General features: G+C 42.6%; 1 protein-coding gene across 2 annotated transcripts in view; it reads left to right on the top strand.

Moving 5' to 3' along the window:
* LOC121576637 (N-terminal EF-hand calcium-binding protein 2) overlaps window positions 1-18,675 on the top strand; it is a 160,470-nt gene that overhangs the window by 95,484 nt on the left and 46,311 nt on the right. For both annotated transcript variants that reach the window (XM_041889944.2, XM_041889943.2), the window contains exon 6: window positions 18,118-18,257. In XM_041889944.2, coding sequence (XP_041745878.1) covers window positions 18,118-18,257 — 140 coding nt within the window. The remainder of the gene's footprint in view (window positions 1-18,117; window positions 18,258-18,675) is intronic.

Here is an 18,675-nt window from a genome sequence, read left to right as displayed (position 1 = left end):
ATTGTGCACCGCCCCATGGGTCTCCCGGTCGCGGCCGGCTACAACAGAGCCTGGATTCGAACCCGGATCTCTAGTGGCACAGCTAGCACTGCGATGCAGTGCCTTAGACCACTGCGCCACTCAGGAGACGAATGTTGACGTCACTGCGATGTGCAAGTTCTCTTTTATGGATTCTTTATTGTTGTTGGTGTAATCCACTCCACAGAGGACTAGACAGATGAAAATGTCAGTGAAGTGTTTTGAGCCATATCCAAATCTAGCTACTATACCTGTATGTATCCCTAGCCTCTTGATGTTCTAGAGCTGCCTGCGAACATGTCAGTAGCAGTGTGGGGAGCCGACACCATATGGGATTGTAACTGCTGGGCTGAATTGCTGCTGATGACAGGCTGGTCACAATGATTGCTCTCATCCCTGTACAGCCAGACTGCCATGCTGTGATTTTTTTCTGAGTCTGTCTGTATCCTTCCCTCAGAGCTGGTAGCAGGCTGTGGAGGCTGTGGGTCAGTCATTAAGAGAAGATTGGCAGCTCTCTCCCCAACAGGGATCAGTCATTCCTCACCCTGCAGCTGACATACTGACCCAGCACTGGACCACCAGGTTTCACTGTAATTATCTGGATGGCAGGGAATGGGTTTGACGCTGGTCGGAAGAGATTTACATTTTAGTCATTTCGTAGATGCTCTTATCCAGAGCGACTTACAGTTAGTGAGTGCATACATTTTCATACTGATGATGAGCTAAAGACACAGTAACTTCTTTGGGGAAAAGCTTCCATTCCCATATAACAGTCAGTTAGACTCTATCAAAATAACCAAACAGACAACATACAAATATGTATCCAAATAAATACACAAGTGCACAGGACATGTGTGTTGAATATTCCAACAACTGTACTTTTAATGCAGTTATGCTAATAAAGAAGTTTGAAATGTTTCCATAACATTTTTAATTGACTCTTTAGCAGGTGGAAATAACTAATGGACGCTCCCATGGGGAGAGGATAGGAGTAAAATAAAACTGAGAATTCATTAAACACATCTCATCTTCTCCTGTCCGTCCTGTACACACACTGTTTAATGAGCTACTCTCATTATCCTCTTATTTATCAAGCCTTGAACCATCACACAAACACACACACACACTCTATTTCTGAATCCACTCAGGACAATTTGTTTAATATTGCTAAGTGACCATCCAAGTTCAGCAGCTTTTCCAATATTACATTTCTTCCACTGGCCTGTTCTCCTTTTTTCGATGTTCTCTCCTTTCTTTCCTTTCGTGCGCACCACTTTCATCTCCTCCCCTCCCCTCCCCTCCCCTCCCCTCCCCTCCCTCCCCTCCCCTCCCTGTCTTGAGAGATGAGGGTTGTTTATTTTTGTGTTTTTTATGGCAATGTCACAGGCATGCAGGGTGAGATTAAGCTATTGTTTAAAATGTCAATGTAGAGAGACTCGTTTAAAGGTGCAGAGCTGGTGTAGCAGCCCTTTGAACCAGCTCCACCTGACATATCTACAGTGCCTTCAGAAAGTATTCATACCCCTCGACTTGTTCCACATTTTGTTGTGTTACAGCCTGAATTCTAAATGGATTAAATTGATGGTTTTTCTCACCCATCTACACACAATGCCCCATAATGACAAAGTGAAAACATGTTTCTAGAAATTATTGAAAATGTATTGAAAATGAAATACAGAATATCTCATTTACATAAGTATTCACACCCCTGAGTCAATGCATGTTAGAATCACCTTTGGCAGCAGTTACAGCTGTGAGTCCTTCTGGGTAAGTCTCTAAGAGCTTTGCACACCCGGATTGTACAATATTTGCACATTATTATTTTTAAAATTCTTCAAGCTCTGTCAAATTGGTTGTTGATCATTGCTAGACAGCCATTTTTAAGTCTTGCCGATTTAAGTCCAAATTCGATGTTGTCTTGGTAAGCAACTCCAGTGTATATTTGGCCTTGTGTTTTAGGTTATTGTCCTGCTGAAAGGTGTTTTTGTCTCCCAGTGTCTGCTGGAAAGCAGACGGAACCAGGTTTTCCTCTAGAAATGTGTGTTTAGCTCTATTTCGTTTATTTTTATCCTAATAAACTCCCTAGTCCTTGCTGATGACAAGCATACCCATAACATGATGCAGCCACCACCATGCTTGAAAATATGAAGTGGTACTCAGGGATTTGTTGTGTTGGATTTGCCCCAAACATAACACTTTGTATTCAGGACATAAAGTTAATTTCTTTGCCACATTTTTTTCAGTTTTACTTTGGTGCCTTATTGCAAACATGATTTATGTTTTGGAATATTTTATTCTGTACAGGCTTCCTTCTTTTCACTCTGTCATTTAGATTAGTATTGTGGAGTAACTTGTTGACAAGGGGTGGGGGGCTATGTATATTTGTAAACAACAGCTGGTGCATGAGATTTAAGGAAGTCTCGAGGTTTTGCTCGCCTGAGATAGTGTGGTCTAGATCTTATCATGAGATACTCTATCTACCAAGAGAGTTTTCATCTTTCTTCGTAGCTGTTTATTTACCACCACAAACCGATGCTGGCACTGAGACCGCACTCAATGAACTGTATACGGCCATAAGCAAACAAGAAAACGCTCATCCAGAGGCGGCGCTCCTAGTGGCTAGGGACTTTATTGCAGGGAAACTTAAATCTGTTTTACCTCATTTCTACCAGCAGGTTAAATGTGCAACCAGAGGGAAAAAAACTCTGTGGAGCAGGTTGAGAGCTTCAAGTTCCTTGGTTTCCACATCACCAACAAACTAACATGATCTAAGCACACCAAGTCGTGAAGAGGGCACAACAAAACCTATTTCCCCCTAAGGAGACTGAAAAGATTTGGCATGGGTCCTCAGATCCTCAAAAGGTTCTATAGCTGCACCATCGAGAGCATCCTGACTGGTTGCATCACTGCCTGGTATGGCAACTGCTCGGCCTCCGACCGCAAGGCACTACAGAGGGTAGTGTGTACGGCCCAGTACATCACTGGGGCCAAGCTTCCTGCCATCCAGGACCTCTATACCAGGTGGTGTCAGAGGAAGGCCCTAAAAAATTGTCAAAGACTCCAGCCACCCTCATCATAGACTGTTCTCTTTGCTACCGCATGGCAAGCGGTACCGGAGCACCAAGTCTAGCGCCAAGTCTAGCTTCTACCCCCAAGCCATAAGACTCCTGAACAGCTAATCATGGCTACCTGGACTATTTGTATTGTATCTTTTTAGTATTTCTTAAAACTGCATTGTTTGTTAAGGGCTTGTAAGTAAGCATTTCATTGTAAGGTCTACACCTGTTGTATTCGGCGCATGTGACAAATAAAATTTGATTTGATTTGATCCGTCCTCAGTTTTCTCCTATCACAGCCATTAAACTCTGTAACAGTTTTAAAGTCACCATTGGCCCCATGGTGAAATCCCTGAGTGGTTTCCTTCCGTTAGGATGGATGCCTGTATCTTTGTAGTGACTGGGTGTATTGATATACCATCCAAAGTGTAATTAATAACTTCACCATGTTCAAAGGGATATTAAGTGTCTACTTTTTTTTATTCTTACCCATCTACCAATAGGTGTCCTTCTTTGTGGTTGAATCTGTGTTTGAAATTCAATGCTCGACTGAAGGACCTTACAGATAATTGTATGTGTGGGGTACAGAGATGAGGTAGTCATTCAAAAATCATGTTAAATACTATTATTGCACACAGAGTGAGTCCATGCAACTTATTATGTGACTTGTTAAGAAATTGTTACTCCTGAACTAATTTAGGCTTGCCATAACAAAGGGATTTGTTGTGTTGGGGTTGAAGAGTTATTGACTCAAGACATTTCAGCTTTTCATTTTTTATTAATTTGTAAACATTTCTAAAAACATAATTCCACTTTGACATTATGGGGTATTGTGTGACACAAAATCTCAATTTAATTCATTTTAAATTCAGTCTGTAATACAACAAAATGTGGAAAAAGTAATACTTTCTGAAAACTCTATCTCCTCCAGTCATGTCTCATTGATCTAGGTTCATATTCATGCAGCTCCAGTGGATCTATAGTTGTCTCCCCACCACTTCATATGTATACATGCATCCCTCTTTCTGACATGGTGGCACAGCAGGGGAATTATTTCTGAATTGTTTTGTTGTTGATGTTTATCTCTGTGAGTTTGACATTGATTTAGTTGACTGATGTGGTAGGTAGTATTCCTCCACTCCTGTACCCTGAAGGGGGGAGAGATACCTGTCAGCTCCTATCCAGTCTATTCCAGCACATTGCTAATGTAGGTGAGACCGGGGTTGTTGTCACACTTTTTACTCTTGTGTGTATTTCTCAGTACCAGTATATCTTACAATACTCTTTTCAATATTAGGAGAAAGACCAAGGTCTTGGGTTGAAATGTGGACCCTTTTTATCATCATATCTTATTCCAACATGGAGTTATTAGCCATTAAACACACTCTGTCCACTTGTGACAACCAGACCCATCGTGGGGCTGGATGTCACATAGTATGGGGTTGGTTGTCACAATGTTTGCTAGTAACTTATTCCTTTTGTAACAGGAAACGAAGCAATATAGCAAACAGAGTCTTAGAAATAGCCAAGCCTTTATTTCAGCAAACAAAATTCAGAATTTTATGCCTTGAGCATATCATATGACATTTTTAGTACATTTGTGTGTGTGTGTGTGTTTGCACATGCATGTGTGCGTGTGTGTGTGTGTGACAGAAAAAACATTGTGTGAGAGAGAGAGGCAACGAAGGGAGCTCTTTATAGCACAAGCACAAAATAGTGTAGGATTTATTGTATACTGGCAGTGGCAATGTTGATAGTGACAACCAACCCCACATTCCATGTGACAGCCATCCCCAACCACTCCCCCCAATGTTAATGAAGATGTTAGTTACCACATGGCTTGACCTAGGCATTCAGAAAATGGTTTGAAATGTATCTCTCCCTTTCCTCTTTTCAGCAAACATAATTATTCATGGTTACATCCATAATTCAAACATTTACAAAGAAAATACCAAGATATATATTTTTTTACTTTCACCTATGAAAAACCCATACATTCCCCTCACCTCAATGTTTTGTCATGCTGACATGACCAGGTGGATGAGTCCTTTCAAATAAATCACACATTTGTACCTTAACATTATTTAACAGCACCATTTAGATTGGGAGCAATTATCACTGTGACAACCAACCCGTGAGACAACCAACCCCGGGCTCCCCTATCACTCTTTGAGTGTCAAACAAGGATACCTGCATTGGGGCAGTAGTTAGAGCATATTGCTATTCGACCACGTTGAAGTGTGTATGTTCTATATAGCTGATGCTGTATGGGTTCTTGCTCAATCTTTTCTTCAGTGTTTTATCCTTTTTTAAAAGAGGGACAGAGGGACAGTGTAGCTTCAGTGTGTTTTCAATGCTGACACACAGGTCAAACCCAGCGATAAGTTCACTTAAGTGCTTCTGTTTTTGTTTTCCTGTACAGGACCAAGGTTTCATCCAACTAATTTTCCTTGGATGAGATCATAAATAGGGGTAAATAAGATTTCCTGAAAATAAGATTCTCAATAGCACCTTGCTTATTTTCTGTTTACTGTTGAAGTCAGAACGTTTTGGTTTGTGTAGCAGTGAGGTGATATTAACCATGGCCGTGTGTGAACTCTAGCAGCACCTGCTCTCCTTTCCTCTTGCATAATCAAACCTGGTGACTGGGGTTACTGCGTAACCATGGTAACAGAGGAGACACCCATCAAGAAGCCCTGGCTGGCCTTGCTGTAAACCAGAGTTGTTGGAGGGGAAAGCCAAGAGATTGATCGTTACTGTGCCTCTGTTTTGTCCTTATCATTCAGGCTCAGGACATATTTCATTAGCAGTGTGTAAATTATTTTGTCATGAAAGTCATTTGATGGGTGGGTCATGCAACCAGCTGTTATAATAACATCTGTTTGTCAGCAAAGGTCCCAGTGTGTGGTCTGTCTAAGGGAATATATTTTGCATTGTAAGCCTGGCTCTCTGAGTAATAAAGTTCCACCCAGTCAATTAATAATGTAGTGGAATGTAAAAGAGAGAGCAAATAGAGGAAGAGGGAGGAAGGAGTGAGGAAGCTAGACTTCAAGGCAGGGCTAGTGTGTTTCTCAGGGGAGGGAACATCCAGAAGAAGTTCTCTCTCATTCGTTCTCTTTCCTCAGGAACGTGCTGCTGCTGTGGTGCACAGGGCTCTCACAGATCTGTCTACGTCTGAATAATCTAATTGGGGAGCTCATTTGAATTTCTATATAGATAACAGGGTTAGTGGTGAGTGTTAGATTTGAATATAAGTCTACAGATGACAGGTTACTGCCCAGCTAGGTATACTGTTGGCTTATTTATTGTATGTACAGAATAGACAGAAGCTTTTGTTGCTCCCTTAACTATTGTGACGGGTGGTACCACCAATAGTAAGCAGTCATTGTTACTTCCCTATTGATAACACGTGGCACACTATATCATGTTTTGAAAGGAAAATGTTTTTATATATTTTTCCATTTCTAAGTTTAGCTCACATATTATAATGTAATATTATGCATTAAGGTGTCTGTATTAGAATAAACGTGGCAAAAACAAATGTAGACATTAATAAATGCATTTCTATAGCTTCCAAAATATTTTTTATAACGGTGGGGGAGTGCCAAGATGGAGGCACGTTGACTTTAAAACAGTGCCCCCTGTCAGTCATCTAGTGTATATATAACTCATTGGTCAGAACTCATACATATGTATGTGGAGAGCAGCATGGAATATATATTGATTGTTGCCAGTGACTACTAGGAGCTATGTTTAGTGCTAATGAACCTGGCATCATATCTAAAGGCGCCTTATGTTTTCAAATGTTTTAGACTGCCATCGTACCATCATCACACCTTAAACAGACATGGTCCATCTGTACCCGGATTCAGAACTAAACCAATTAGCAACAATGGAATTTGAATATTCATCAGCATCTGACATGACTTTGAGCTCTTGGCATGGAGAATTGCATGAAGCCATATCTAGTATTCCTGGATCATCAGTGAACAGCACACAAATTATTCTGCAAGGAGAATGTTGAGGGTCTGAATGTGCCATCGAACACACACTATAATGAATGTGTCTCAATGAGCCATTGAGATACACACATTATAGTACATGTTTATCCTTATATCCTATCTCCGTGCCCTAACTTCTCTGACAGGATTGATTAAAGTCAAATGGAGGGCCTTCTACCTTGCCTAATGATGCAGGTAGTCATGCATCTAGTCCTGTCTGATCACAGAGCATGGAGAGATAGGACACAGGAAATCAAAGACAAAGATGTATTTATTTATCATTTATCAAGTTCATTACTACAGTATGTGTCACACCCAATTTAGAAACAGCAGAGCATTCATTAGTCATGTGCCCATTTCAAGCAGAGCTCGCTTTAAAGTTGGATACAGAGGTTAGGTTTATAACTAACTTAGCTTTCTTCAGTCCTGCAGATGACCTTATTGATATTGTGTATATATCGTGTGAATGTAAAAATAAACCATACACGACAACACAGAATCATACCAGCTACCTTAATAAAGAATTCTGTTTGAATTCTCTCTCCAGCCTAGCCATAAACCTACGGGCTGTATTGCTATCTCCAACCCTCTCTCTCCATCAGTTCCTATCACATCCCCCTGTCCAAGAGAGAAAGATCCCATTTCCTTTTGGGAATAGAAACCAAAAAAGATTGAATCCTGTAATCTATAATTCATTGAGGTCAGTGACCTCTGGAGAGTCACTGCATCGTCCCCTCTGTCTGGGAGGTTGATTTGCTTTGTTTTCATGTTACTCCTCACCTCCTGTTGTGGTTGGGCTGTTGTGCTGCTAACACACAGCTGGGACAGAGAGAGAAGGGAGAAAATAGGGCATGCTTCTGACTGTCACTTTGTGTGTTTGTGAATACATCTCATCAGTTTGAAATAGGTCAGGGTGTCAAGGATTCTCTATCTGTCTCTCTGTCTCTTCATTACTTGTTATGTTGTATGAAAAATGTATGCATTCACTAACTGTAAGTCGCTCTGGATAAGAGCGTCTGCTAAATGACTAAAATGTAAATGTAAAATGTACTCACCTTTATTTTGAGTTTGAGTCTCCCTATCCATGAAGAGGGTGCTGTAGTAACGTCTGTTGAAGTATCAACATGGAGGGGGCACTGAGAGCACTGGTCCATTAAACATCACTGTCTAACATCTAACATCGCTGCAGCTGTCTGCCTCGGAGTAGAAAAGTAGAAAATGGAGTTGGGACAATAAGAGACTGAGGTAGGTGGTATGTCAGGAGGATGAGAGATGGAGAGAAGTGTGTATGGAGGATGGGGGGAATAGGTGTAGGGAAGTTGGGTAAGACGGGTAGAGGGGTGTAGGGAAGATGGGACAGTGTGGGTGAGCGGTATAGGGAGGCTGGAAGAGGGGGAGGCTGGGAGAATGGGGGTGAGAGGCATAGGGAGGTTGGGAGAGTTGGTAGATAGGTGTAGTGAGGATGGGCAATGTACTGTAGGTAGGATGGGAAAGTGGAATAGAGAGATGTTGGTAGCATGGGTGAGTGTGGGAGAGATATCTTTAGGGCAGCAGCAGGGTCTGGGGTGTGGAGGATGAGAATGTATGTGGTGGAGCAGCTGTGTGGGCCGGCCCATCCCTGGCTAATAGAGGAGGGAAAGTGTGCCACAGCTCTTGTCTGTACTCTTTCGTTAAGCCTGGGAGCCTCCTGCTCTACAGTAAATCTCTCTGGGGCTTTTCTATATGGCTACAGGCTCCAGTTAGCGAGACCGACTCCTTCACTCTCTCCACCCGTTTTATCTTCAGTGATGATGCAGGAGCGTGTTTGCCGTCCTGCAGACTGGTTAGTTGTCTGAAACGTGGGAAGTTATTCGCCTGAAGTGATCCCTGTCTGAAATATACACGGCATGTGAATTGGAAGAGACTGTCAGAGGAGTTTGGCTGTGCACTTGTAGGACTTTACTTACCACACTGCAGTGGAGAGCTCCTTTCATGCAACCATACAATATTGTCTCGTTATTCCCTTTTGAAGAGGCAGGTGGTCAGTTCAGTGATTTTCCTGAATGCAGTCCTTCTGCAACATTACATTCCATTATTTCATTGGCTTGACAAAAGAACTACAGCAATGACAATAATTTAGCCAATCTACAGTGTGCCTCCTCAGTAACCCTTGCTCTGTGGCAGGGGGTACAGTAGGCACACGTGAAACCCAGGCTGGATCCAGAGATACAGCCACGCTGCATCATGTCTCAATCAAAGGCGATAGAAAAAAATCCCCCATAGAGAATGATTTGTTTTCCAGCCTTCTCCACCGTTCAAACAAAGGCCTTATCATTACAGAATCCCAGGCCTTTGTAATGGTGATTTCTCCAAATAACCCTGCCTGATTAAAATTGCCTGGAAAAAGGGCGGTGAGCAGCGATTATAATTAGGCGCTGGACAGGACTCATTTGGTGGTATTTGGAGCCATTGTTTGTCGTTACCTCCTGCTGCCCTGATGGTGGGTTATAAGGTCTTCACTGGGAGAGAGGTACACCCAGCTGGAGACCACTCTGCAGCTGCTAAACTATCAGTCCCGACCTCACACAGAGAACTGCAGAACTCCCATTTCCTCTCTTTCACTGTTTTTTTACAACTACTTTTACTGCTACTGCTTTCACTGTTTTTACTGTGGCTCGATTGACAGGTAGATATTTATGTATTTGACTCATGCTTGGGTAGTGCTTTAGTGTATTGATTGTGTGTATTCATCAGAATCCAGGATGGATGAGGAGATAATGTCAAGAGAGCCTGTAGTGTACTTCATGTTTTTCTAGGCCTGTACATTATTGGAATACCCCTCTGGTGAATTGGTAGTCTTCCTACTTCGATCCACACCTTTACAGTATGTAATTTTCCCATATTGACAGTCAAAGGTTTAGCCTTTTTTTATTGAATACTTTTTGCATTCAATCTATATGACTCTCTCCTAGAGGTAAAGTCTTTGAATACCAATATCTACATTGCTTCAAACTTTTCTATAATTTCTGTCATATTAATGGCTAATCGCCCTTACAGTTTATTCGTAGAGCCACCTTAAAGGGGCAATCTGCAGTTGCTACATAAATTTTTGGACTATATATACCCATTGATTCTTGAAGAATATAACTTCAAAATACCTAATGAGCTTAGTTTAACTGTTGTATCCCATCAGAACCCAAAATATATGTTTATAAACATTGTAAATGTAAACAAACACTGTATAGCCTCAAAACATGATTGAAACTATCATTTTGATATCATGGATGTTCAGTCCTTGCATCCATACCTCTGTCTAATAATTTGAGTGGTTACATTTCTCCAGTCCCATCCCTCAGCTTTTTACCAAAACAGAAGCAGGGTGTCCGCTTTGTTATGTTTTCAACTGCGGATTGGCAAATTATATTGTGAGAAGTCTCCTTTCTGCAGTGGTGTAGTGCTATTTTTTTAGGTGCAGGAGTAAAAAAATGTAATAAAACATTACATTATAATTTCTCAATCAAAGTTTGTACCGACAGCTGTAGCCTATTGAATATTATTATAGAATATGAATAAAATTCATCCTCCAATTGCAACGTCTGCTTATGCCCACACGTATTTTCTCAATACATCTTTATATTTTTAATACCCTCAAACACCAAGTTAGGCATACCTCATTTCAAAATAGGCCATCATCACTGTCAATCATGAATGATAATTCTTCAAGTTTTACCGGTGAAAGTCCAAACTGCATCTCCATGCCAATCATTTGATTTCAATCAGTTTCATGGGAATATGCATTTAGATCTTCTTGAATTACTGTTTTGTGAGCAAATTAAAGCATATGGTGTTAACAAACTATTAGCCTTTCTTGTATTTTTGTTTCAATCAAAGCATATATCCTGCCTAGTGGGGCACGCTGTTGAGTTTTGGCCACATGAGAAAATAAATGTGACTATTCAGCTTCAGCTAACCATCCTAAAATCTCACTAGAAATGAGGTGTTTTTGGTGTATCAGTAACGTAATAGGCCTACTATGCTATACTATTATATTCTGTTCTGTTTGTAAAATACTAATTACCCACTGGGCACAAAAGTCAATTCAATGTCTATTCCACGTTGGTTCAACACAATTTCATTGAAATGACGTGGAAACAACATTGATTCAACCAGTGTGTGCCCAGTGGGTCATCATTATGTGATCTTGCGGGACACTGATTCAGCTTGGGAAATATTTTTAGCAGCTCCTTGTATTCTCAAATTGAAATCCCTCGTACTCCGGCAGTACTACTACCCTGCCTTTCTGGTAGAACTGCTGCAGAGTTCTGTAGAGTAGAAGGGGATGTTGATAAAAGCCCCCCTATGGTTTCTCTCAGTGTTCTGAACTCACTGGTGTTGCTAATGTGTGCTTATACAGGATCAGGAGTAATGCTGGGAAAGGTACTTTCTTGTATACTGGAGCCTCAGAGTGGAATGAGTTGCCTCTGCCCATAAAAACGACGTCCTCTCTGGGCAGCTTTCAAAATAAAGTAAGAAACTGTTTGATGTCTTCTGTGCCCATATGAATGACCCCTATGATGTAACTGCAATGATGAGATAGATGTTCTTCTTCTTTGTTTTTATGGTTTATTATCTCGTCATACTGTGTTCAACCGTGTTGGATCTTGCCTAGCCATCTTGTTTCAAGACCTCAATGGAAATAAGTCCCAGACTTTATTGTGTGTTATCCTCGATGATTTTACTCATGTGCATATATGGCTTTTTCAAGTTTTATGTGTGCTTGTTTTTTTTATGGTTGAATTATTAAACTAAAAAAACTAAAAAGACAGGGTCAGCCTGACCTCCTGCAGACACTCACACAGCCATGGAATGACAGACATCTGCAGCAAGTGGACAAAGGAAAACAGAGTCTTCATTTCACATTGTATGGATTCCCCTGACTGAACCACTCACAGACACACACACACACACACACACACACACACACACACACACACACAATGGAAGAGACACAGCTTAATCATTGGCTTCTTTGAGAGGAGGCTCCTCGTGTCCTCCATTCATTTACTCCAGCAGTAGATCTAATCCCAGTCTTGTAAAGTCTCTACGACATAGATCCAGCAGCCGCTGAATGGTTGTATCAGTGCCTGAATAACTGCATTATGTCCTGATTCCTGCTTTCAAGCCTGGCTAATGCGATTGAGATTGAATCCTTTCTTTCATTTTCTCGGAAGCTTTGTCTAACTGGGTCTGCAGCAGGGCCAGATCAGCTCTACTGATGCAGGCAGCACAGCACCTTTACCTGTCTGTCACTGTTCAGACTCCATCATGCAGGGGATGAGTTTAAACCCAGAGAAAATGACAAACCTTTCTTCAGCCACTCGAGAATGTGATAGTGTGAAAGTGTAACACTCGGTACCTGTGAACTTTCCCTCATAATATAGTAGACTAAATACATTGTGACAAGTCAAACTTCGTCCTTGCCTAACTTCCCATATATCCGTCAGTTTCAGGGTATGATGATGATGTATTGCAATGATTAAGTACACAACAGATGTCAGGTTGTCATGAAATATCATGAAATATTATTTAATATTTGTGAACTCTGTGAACTGTTGTTTTTGTGGAATTGGTAAGGACAGTGTAACATAATCATCATAGACAGGACATGGGCAGTATAGCAGGTTCAAGTGTTATTATTGATTTTGCTGAAATATTTTCAGTCTTATGCAGAGCTTATTCTACAGCAAAGCCTTCCTCAGTCTCGCTCTCTCTCCACTGTCCAGCTGGTATGTAAACGTACCGACAAAGGTGTGATCTCTGTTGGGAGATAAATATGCAAAGATAACTTGTGTTTTTAACTATTTTGAGGTATAAACATTCCTAGTTACAGACTCCAAAGTTGCTGTTAGCTGACTTGAACCAATTAATAGGATCCTAGCAACAGTAGTCAATATGTTTCTCAGCAACACCATTTGGATTTGCAGAAATTATATTTAAGCTAGGCCTTCCAATAAAGTATTTGAGGAAGCCAAGGCTACGGCTCACACATTATCATTAAGGAATCGTCAGGCACCGTCATCTTAGAAGTCTTAAAAAATGGGTTTCCAGGAGGTTATGTCTAGATTTTGCCCTAATCTTATGGGAGCCTACCCTGAAATGTATAAAAGTAACAGATATCACTCAACTCAATCCAGCTCTCTCTCTGTCTCATTCTGCATTCAACCCTCAGTATGTCTCACTTTTACTGTCTGACTGACTGACTGACTGACTGTGACTCTTAGACCTTTCCTGTCTGTATCTGTCCCTGGAGGGAGACCCTGTTAATAAAGAGATCATAGTCCTCACCAGGCTCTTCAGCTCACACACACAGAGCAGCAATTAGACCTCTATCACTGCTCGTCATCAGTAATCAGCCCACAGCAGCCAGGCTTAATGTTATCTATTAATTCTCTCTCTCTCCCTGTGTAAAGACCAACAGTGATAGGATCAGTGGCTGGTTGGGCTTTGGCTCAGGTGCTACCTGCTACTCACTATACACTAAAATTGAATAAGCCCATTCGTTAAAACAAAACGCCTTGGCTGGTTTACCCACCTCTGAATTTCACTCATTTTACAGGTACACCCAATACAAGATATACCTTATGGATGGCTCTGAATTGTATTAGAGATTTTATGAAATTAGCCCTATTCACAATGCATTTAGAGGTTGTGGCCTGCCATTTGAATAATCAGTTCTCCAGATGCATGTGTAATAGAATATGGGCCTGTGAGCCAACTCTGTAGTATTCCACCTGCTTGTGTTACTACACTGCTCAAAAAAATAAAGGGAACACTTAAACAACACAATGTAACTTCAAGTCAATCACACTTCTGTGAAATCAAACTGTCCACTTAGGAAGCAACACTGATTGACAATACATTTCACATGCTGTTGTGCAAATGGAATAGACAACAGGTGGAAATTATAGGCAATTAGCAAGACACCCCCAATAAAGGACTGGTTTTGCAGGTGTTGACCACAGACCACTTCTCAGTTCCTATGCTTCCTGGCTGATGTTTTGGTCACTTTTGAATGCTGGCGGTGCTTTCACTCTAGTGGTAGCATGAGACGGAGTCTACAACCCACACAAGTGGCTCAGGTAGTGCAGCTCATCCAGGATGGCACATCAATGCGAGCTGTGGCAAGAAGGTTTGCTGTGTCTGTCAGCGTAGTGTCCAGAGCATGGAGGCGCTACCAGGAGACAGGCCAGTACATCAGGAGACGTGGAGGAGGCCGTAGGAGGGCAACAACCCAGCAGCAGAACTGCTATCTCCGCCTTTGTGCAAGGAGGAGCAGGAGGAGCACTGCCAGAGCCCTGCAAAATGACCTCCAGCAGGCCACAAATGTGCATGTGTCTGCTCAAACGGTCAGAAACAGACTCCATGAGGGTGGTATGAGGGCCCGACGTCCACAGGTGGGGGTTGTGCTTACAGGCCAACATCGTGCAGGACGTTTGGCATTTGCCAGAGAACACCAAGATTGGCAAATTCGCCACTGGCGCCCTGTGCTCTTCACAGATGAAAGCAGGTTCACACTGAGCACATGTGACAGACGTGACAGAGTCTGGAGACGCCGTGGAGAACGTTCTGCTGCCTGCAACATCCTCCAGCATGACCGGTTTGGCGGTGGGTCAGTCATGGTGTGGGGTGGCATTTCTTTGGGGGGCCACACAGCCCTCCATGTGCTCGCCAGAGGTAGCCTGACTGCCATTAGGTACCGAGATGAGATCCTCAGACCCCTTGTGAGACCATATGCTGGTGCGGTTGGCCCTGGGTTCCTCCTAATGCAAGACAATGCTAGACCTCATGTGGCTGGAGTGTGTCAGCAGTTCCTGCAAGAGGAAGGCATTGATGCTATGGACTTGCCCGCCCGTTCCCCAGACCTGAATCCAATTGAGCACATCTGGGACATCATGTCTCGCTCCATCCACCAACGCCACGTTGCACCACAGACTGTCCAGGAGTTGGCGGATGCTTTAGTCCAGGTCTGGGAGGAGTTCCCTCAGGAGACCATCCGCCACCTCATCAGGAGCATGCCCAGGCGTTGTAGGGAGGTCATACAGGCACGTGGAGGCCACACACACTACTGAGCCTCATTTTGACTTGTTTTAAGGACATTACATCAAAGTTGGATCAGCCTGTAGTGTGGTTTTCCACTTTAATCTTGAGGGTGACTCCAAATCCAGACCTCCATGGGTTGATAAATTTGATTTCCATTGATAATTTTTGTGTGATTTTGTTGTCAGCACATTCAACTATGTAAAGAAAAAAGTATTTAATAAGATTATTTCATTCATTCAGATCTAGAATGTGTTATTTTAGTGTTCCCTTTATTTTTTTGAGCAGTGTATTACACTACTAATGGACCTCTCTGTCTGTCTTCCCTGGAGGACCGTTCAGCAGTCTGACCATTAGTGCAGTACACAAGGCCAACCACACACAGATACAATTGCAAGATAAGCACCCTCCCTTCATTTGCTCTACTTGTGTCTCATTTTGCTTAGATCAATCAAATAGTCTCTGTCTGTGCATGCAATATAGTATACCAGAGTATACCAAACATTAGCAACACCTTCCTAATATTGAATATTGAGTTTTGTGTTGTATTATGTGGTAGTGGAGTAGGGGCCTGAGGGCACACACTTAGTGTGTTGTGAAATCTGTTGTGAATGTATTGTAATGTTTTTAAAATGGTATAACTGCCTTAATTTTGCTGGACCCCAGGAAGAGTAGCTGCTGCCTTGGCAGCAGCTAATGGGGATCCATAATAAATACAAATACACATTTGTCGGGGCATGGACTACAAGGTGTCGAAAGCGTTCAGGGATGCTGGCCCATGTTGACTCCAATGCTTCCCACAGTAGTGGCAAGTTGGCTGGATGTCCTTTGGGTGGTGGACCATTCTTGACACACACAGGAAACTGTTGAGCGTGAAAAACCCAGCAGTGTTGCAGTTCTTGACACACTCAAACCGGTGTGCCTGGCACCTACTACCATACCCCGTTCAAAGGCACATACATATTTTGTCTTGCCCATTCACCCTCTGAATGGCACACACACAATCCATATCTCAATTGTCTCAAGGCTTGAAAATCATTATTGAACCTGTATCCTCCCCTTCATCTACACTGATTTAAGTGGATTTAACAGGTGACATCAATAAGGGATCATAGACTGACCAGGTGAATCCAGGTAAAAGCTATGTCATGGAAAGAGTTCCTAATGTTTTGTACATATATTTCTGATTTTGTCACTAAATTACAACCTGCACTTGTAAACAACATTGTATCACTGTTTTGATTGTTTTTAATGAAAATACTGGCATGCTTGATTGCTATCTGGTTTACAGTGTGAAGGCTCTCAGTATTACTTTGGTGCAGTGTAGTTCTTTTGACCTAGTGTGCAAATGGAATCATTCATCTCCATCCTCTGTCTCATCGCAGTGCTAGCTGTGCCACTAGAGATCCTGGTTCGAATCCAGGCTCTGTCGTAGCCGGCCGTGACCGGGAGACCCATGGGGCGGCGCACAATTGGCCTAGCGTCGTCCAGGGTAGGGGAGGGAATGGCCGGCAGGGATGTTGGTAGAGCATGGCGTTTGCAACGCCAGGGTTGTGGGTTCGATTCCCGCGGGGGGCCAGTATGAAAAAAATATATATATATGTATGCACTCACTAACTGTAAGTCGCTCTGGATAAGAGTGTCTGCTAAATGACTAAAAATGTAAAAATGTCTCTGTGTGCTGCCAAGAGGGCTGACCAGAGACAGGGCAGGGTTAGAGGCGGAGGCAGGGTTAGAGGCGGAGGCAGGGTTAGAGGCTGGGCAGAGACAGGGACAATAGAGGCAGTGGCGGGGGCAAGCAGATGCAGAGAACAGTGGAGGAATGACCACACTCTTAAACCTCCTCCTTCTTGATGTCTCTCTATAACCTGAACTCTACAACCTCAAAAAAACTTCTGATGCTGATTAAACACGGCCACGGCGCCAACCCCAGATCCCATTCCATTCTGTCTGCATGTATACTATACCAGCTCAGCAATGTCCATAGTGTGCAATTTGAGTACAAATGTATAACTCTTCTATCAGACAGCTTCAGTAGATTCTCTAATGTCACATTTAAATACATATTTCATATTTCCAAGCAATGATCAGACTTGGAATAATGTTCATTCTTTGATATTCAATCACCAGAAACACCAATACAAAGATTCTGCACATTGCCTCACTTTCTCTTTTCAGACCAGAAGGAAAACTGTTTCTGAACCTACAGCCGACATTGGCTGAGATAATGGAATTCGATATTCACTTTCTGTTTTCTTGGCAAGTTTAGGTTTTTCTGTCATAAGAAATGATCAGTCTGATGTAACAAAGTGTCCCAATTATCTAAAGAATCTTAGTGTGTGTCTGCTTACAAGAGATGACAATTAAGTTTATCCAAAATAATATAAAGCTTGTTTGACAGCACAGACCATTTCCCCACAATGGCAAAGCAGGAAGAATATTGGTTATTTCAACCAGTTAAAATAAACTGTAGCTCAGTTGGTAGAGCATGGCGCTTGCAACGCCAGGGTTGTGGGTTCGATTCCCACGGGGGGCCAGTATGAATATGTATACACTCACTAACTGTAAGTTGCGTCTGCTAAATTACTCAAATGTAATGAGTATGGCCAAGGTTGCATCCTAGCGGACTACTGCCTTTGAAACTGAAACTGTCCTTAGATCTGTCTGACTGTGCAGTTCTGAGTCCAGGTTTAAGACTCCTTAAATGTTATCACCCTCTTTTAAGTATTTTTCTCTTAAAGCTTAGAGAAAGTGTCTGCCTTCAACCTTGAAAAACCCTTAAACACTCAGAAACTTTGCAATTTGCATTTGGCAAAAACACTCTGCAGAAGGGAAGCTTTTAGAGGCAGTGAAAGACATAGAGAGGGACTTATCTGAAATGTGTTCAGGAGATGTGCAGAAAGGTGCCAAGGCTTCTCTCATTCTCTATCTCCTCCCCCCTCTCTCGCTATCTCTTCTCTCCCCAGGTGTACGAGCGAGGGACCAATGTGGAGCAATTTGTTACCCGCTTCCTGTTGAAGGAATCAGCCAATCAGATCCAGTCTCTGCTAAACTCGGTGGAGAGTGCTGTGGATGCTATTGACGAGCAGCATTGTAGCCAATCAGGGTGAGTCATCGAGGGAGGAGGACGCCACTGCTGTGTCATGTCCTTATGTGTGAAATTGAGACTGGCAGTCCCCCATCAAAAGTCACTCAGGTTCCTAGCTACACTACATGACCAAAGGTATGTGGACACCTGCTTGTCGAACATCTCATTCCAAAATCATGGGCATTAATATGGAGTTGGTCCCCCCTTTGCTGCTATAACAGCCTCCACTCTTCTGGGAAGGCTTTCCACTAGATGTTGGAACATTGCTGCGGCAACTTGCTTCCATTCAGCCACAAGAGCATTAGTGAGGTCAGGCACTGATGTTGGGCGATTAGGCCTGGCTCGCAGTCGGTGTTCCAATTAATCCCAAAGGTGCTCGATGGGGTTGAGGTCAGGGCTCTGTGCAGGCCAGTCAAGTTCTTACACACCGCTCTCG

Source organism: Coregonus clupeaformis, chromosome 11 (assembly GCF_020615455.1).
Source record: "Coregonus clupeaformis isolate EN_2021a chromosome 11, ASM2061545v1, whole genome shotgun sequence".
Taxonomy (NCBI): domain Eukaryota; kingdom Metazoa; phylum Chordata; class Actinopteri; order Salmoniformes; family Salmonidae; genus Coregonus; species Coregonus clupeaformis.
Note: the sequence above shows the minus strand (reverse complement) of the source record. Positions and strands in the feature narration are given on the sequence as shown.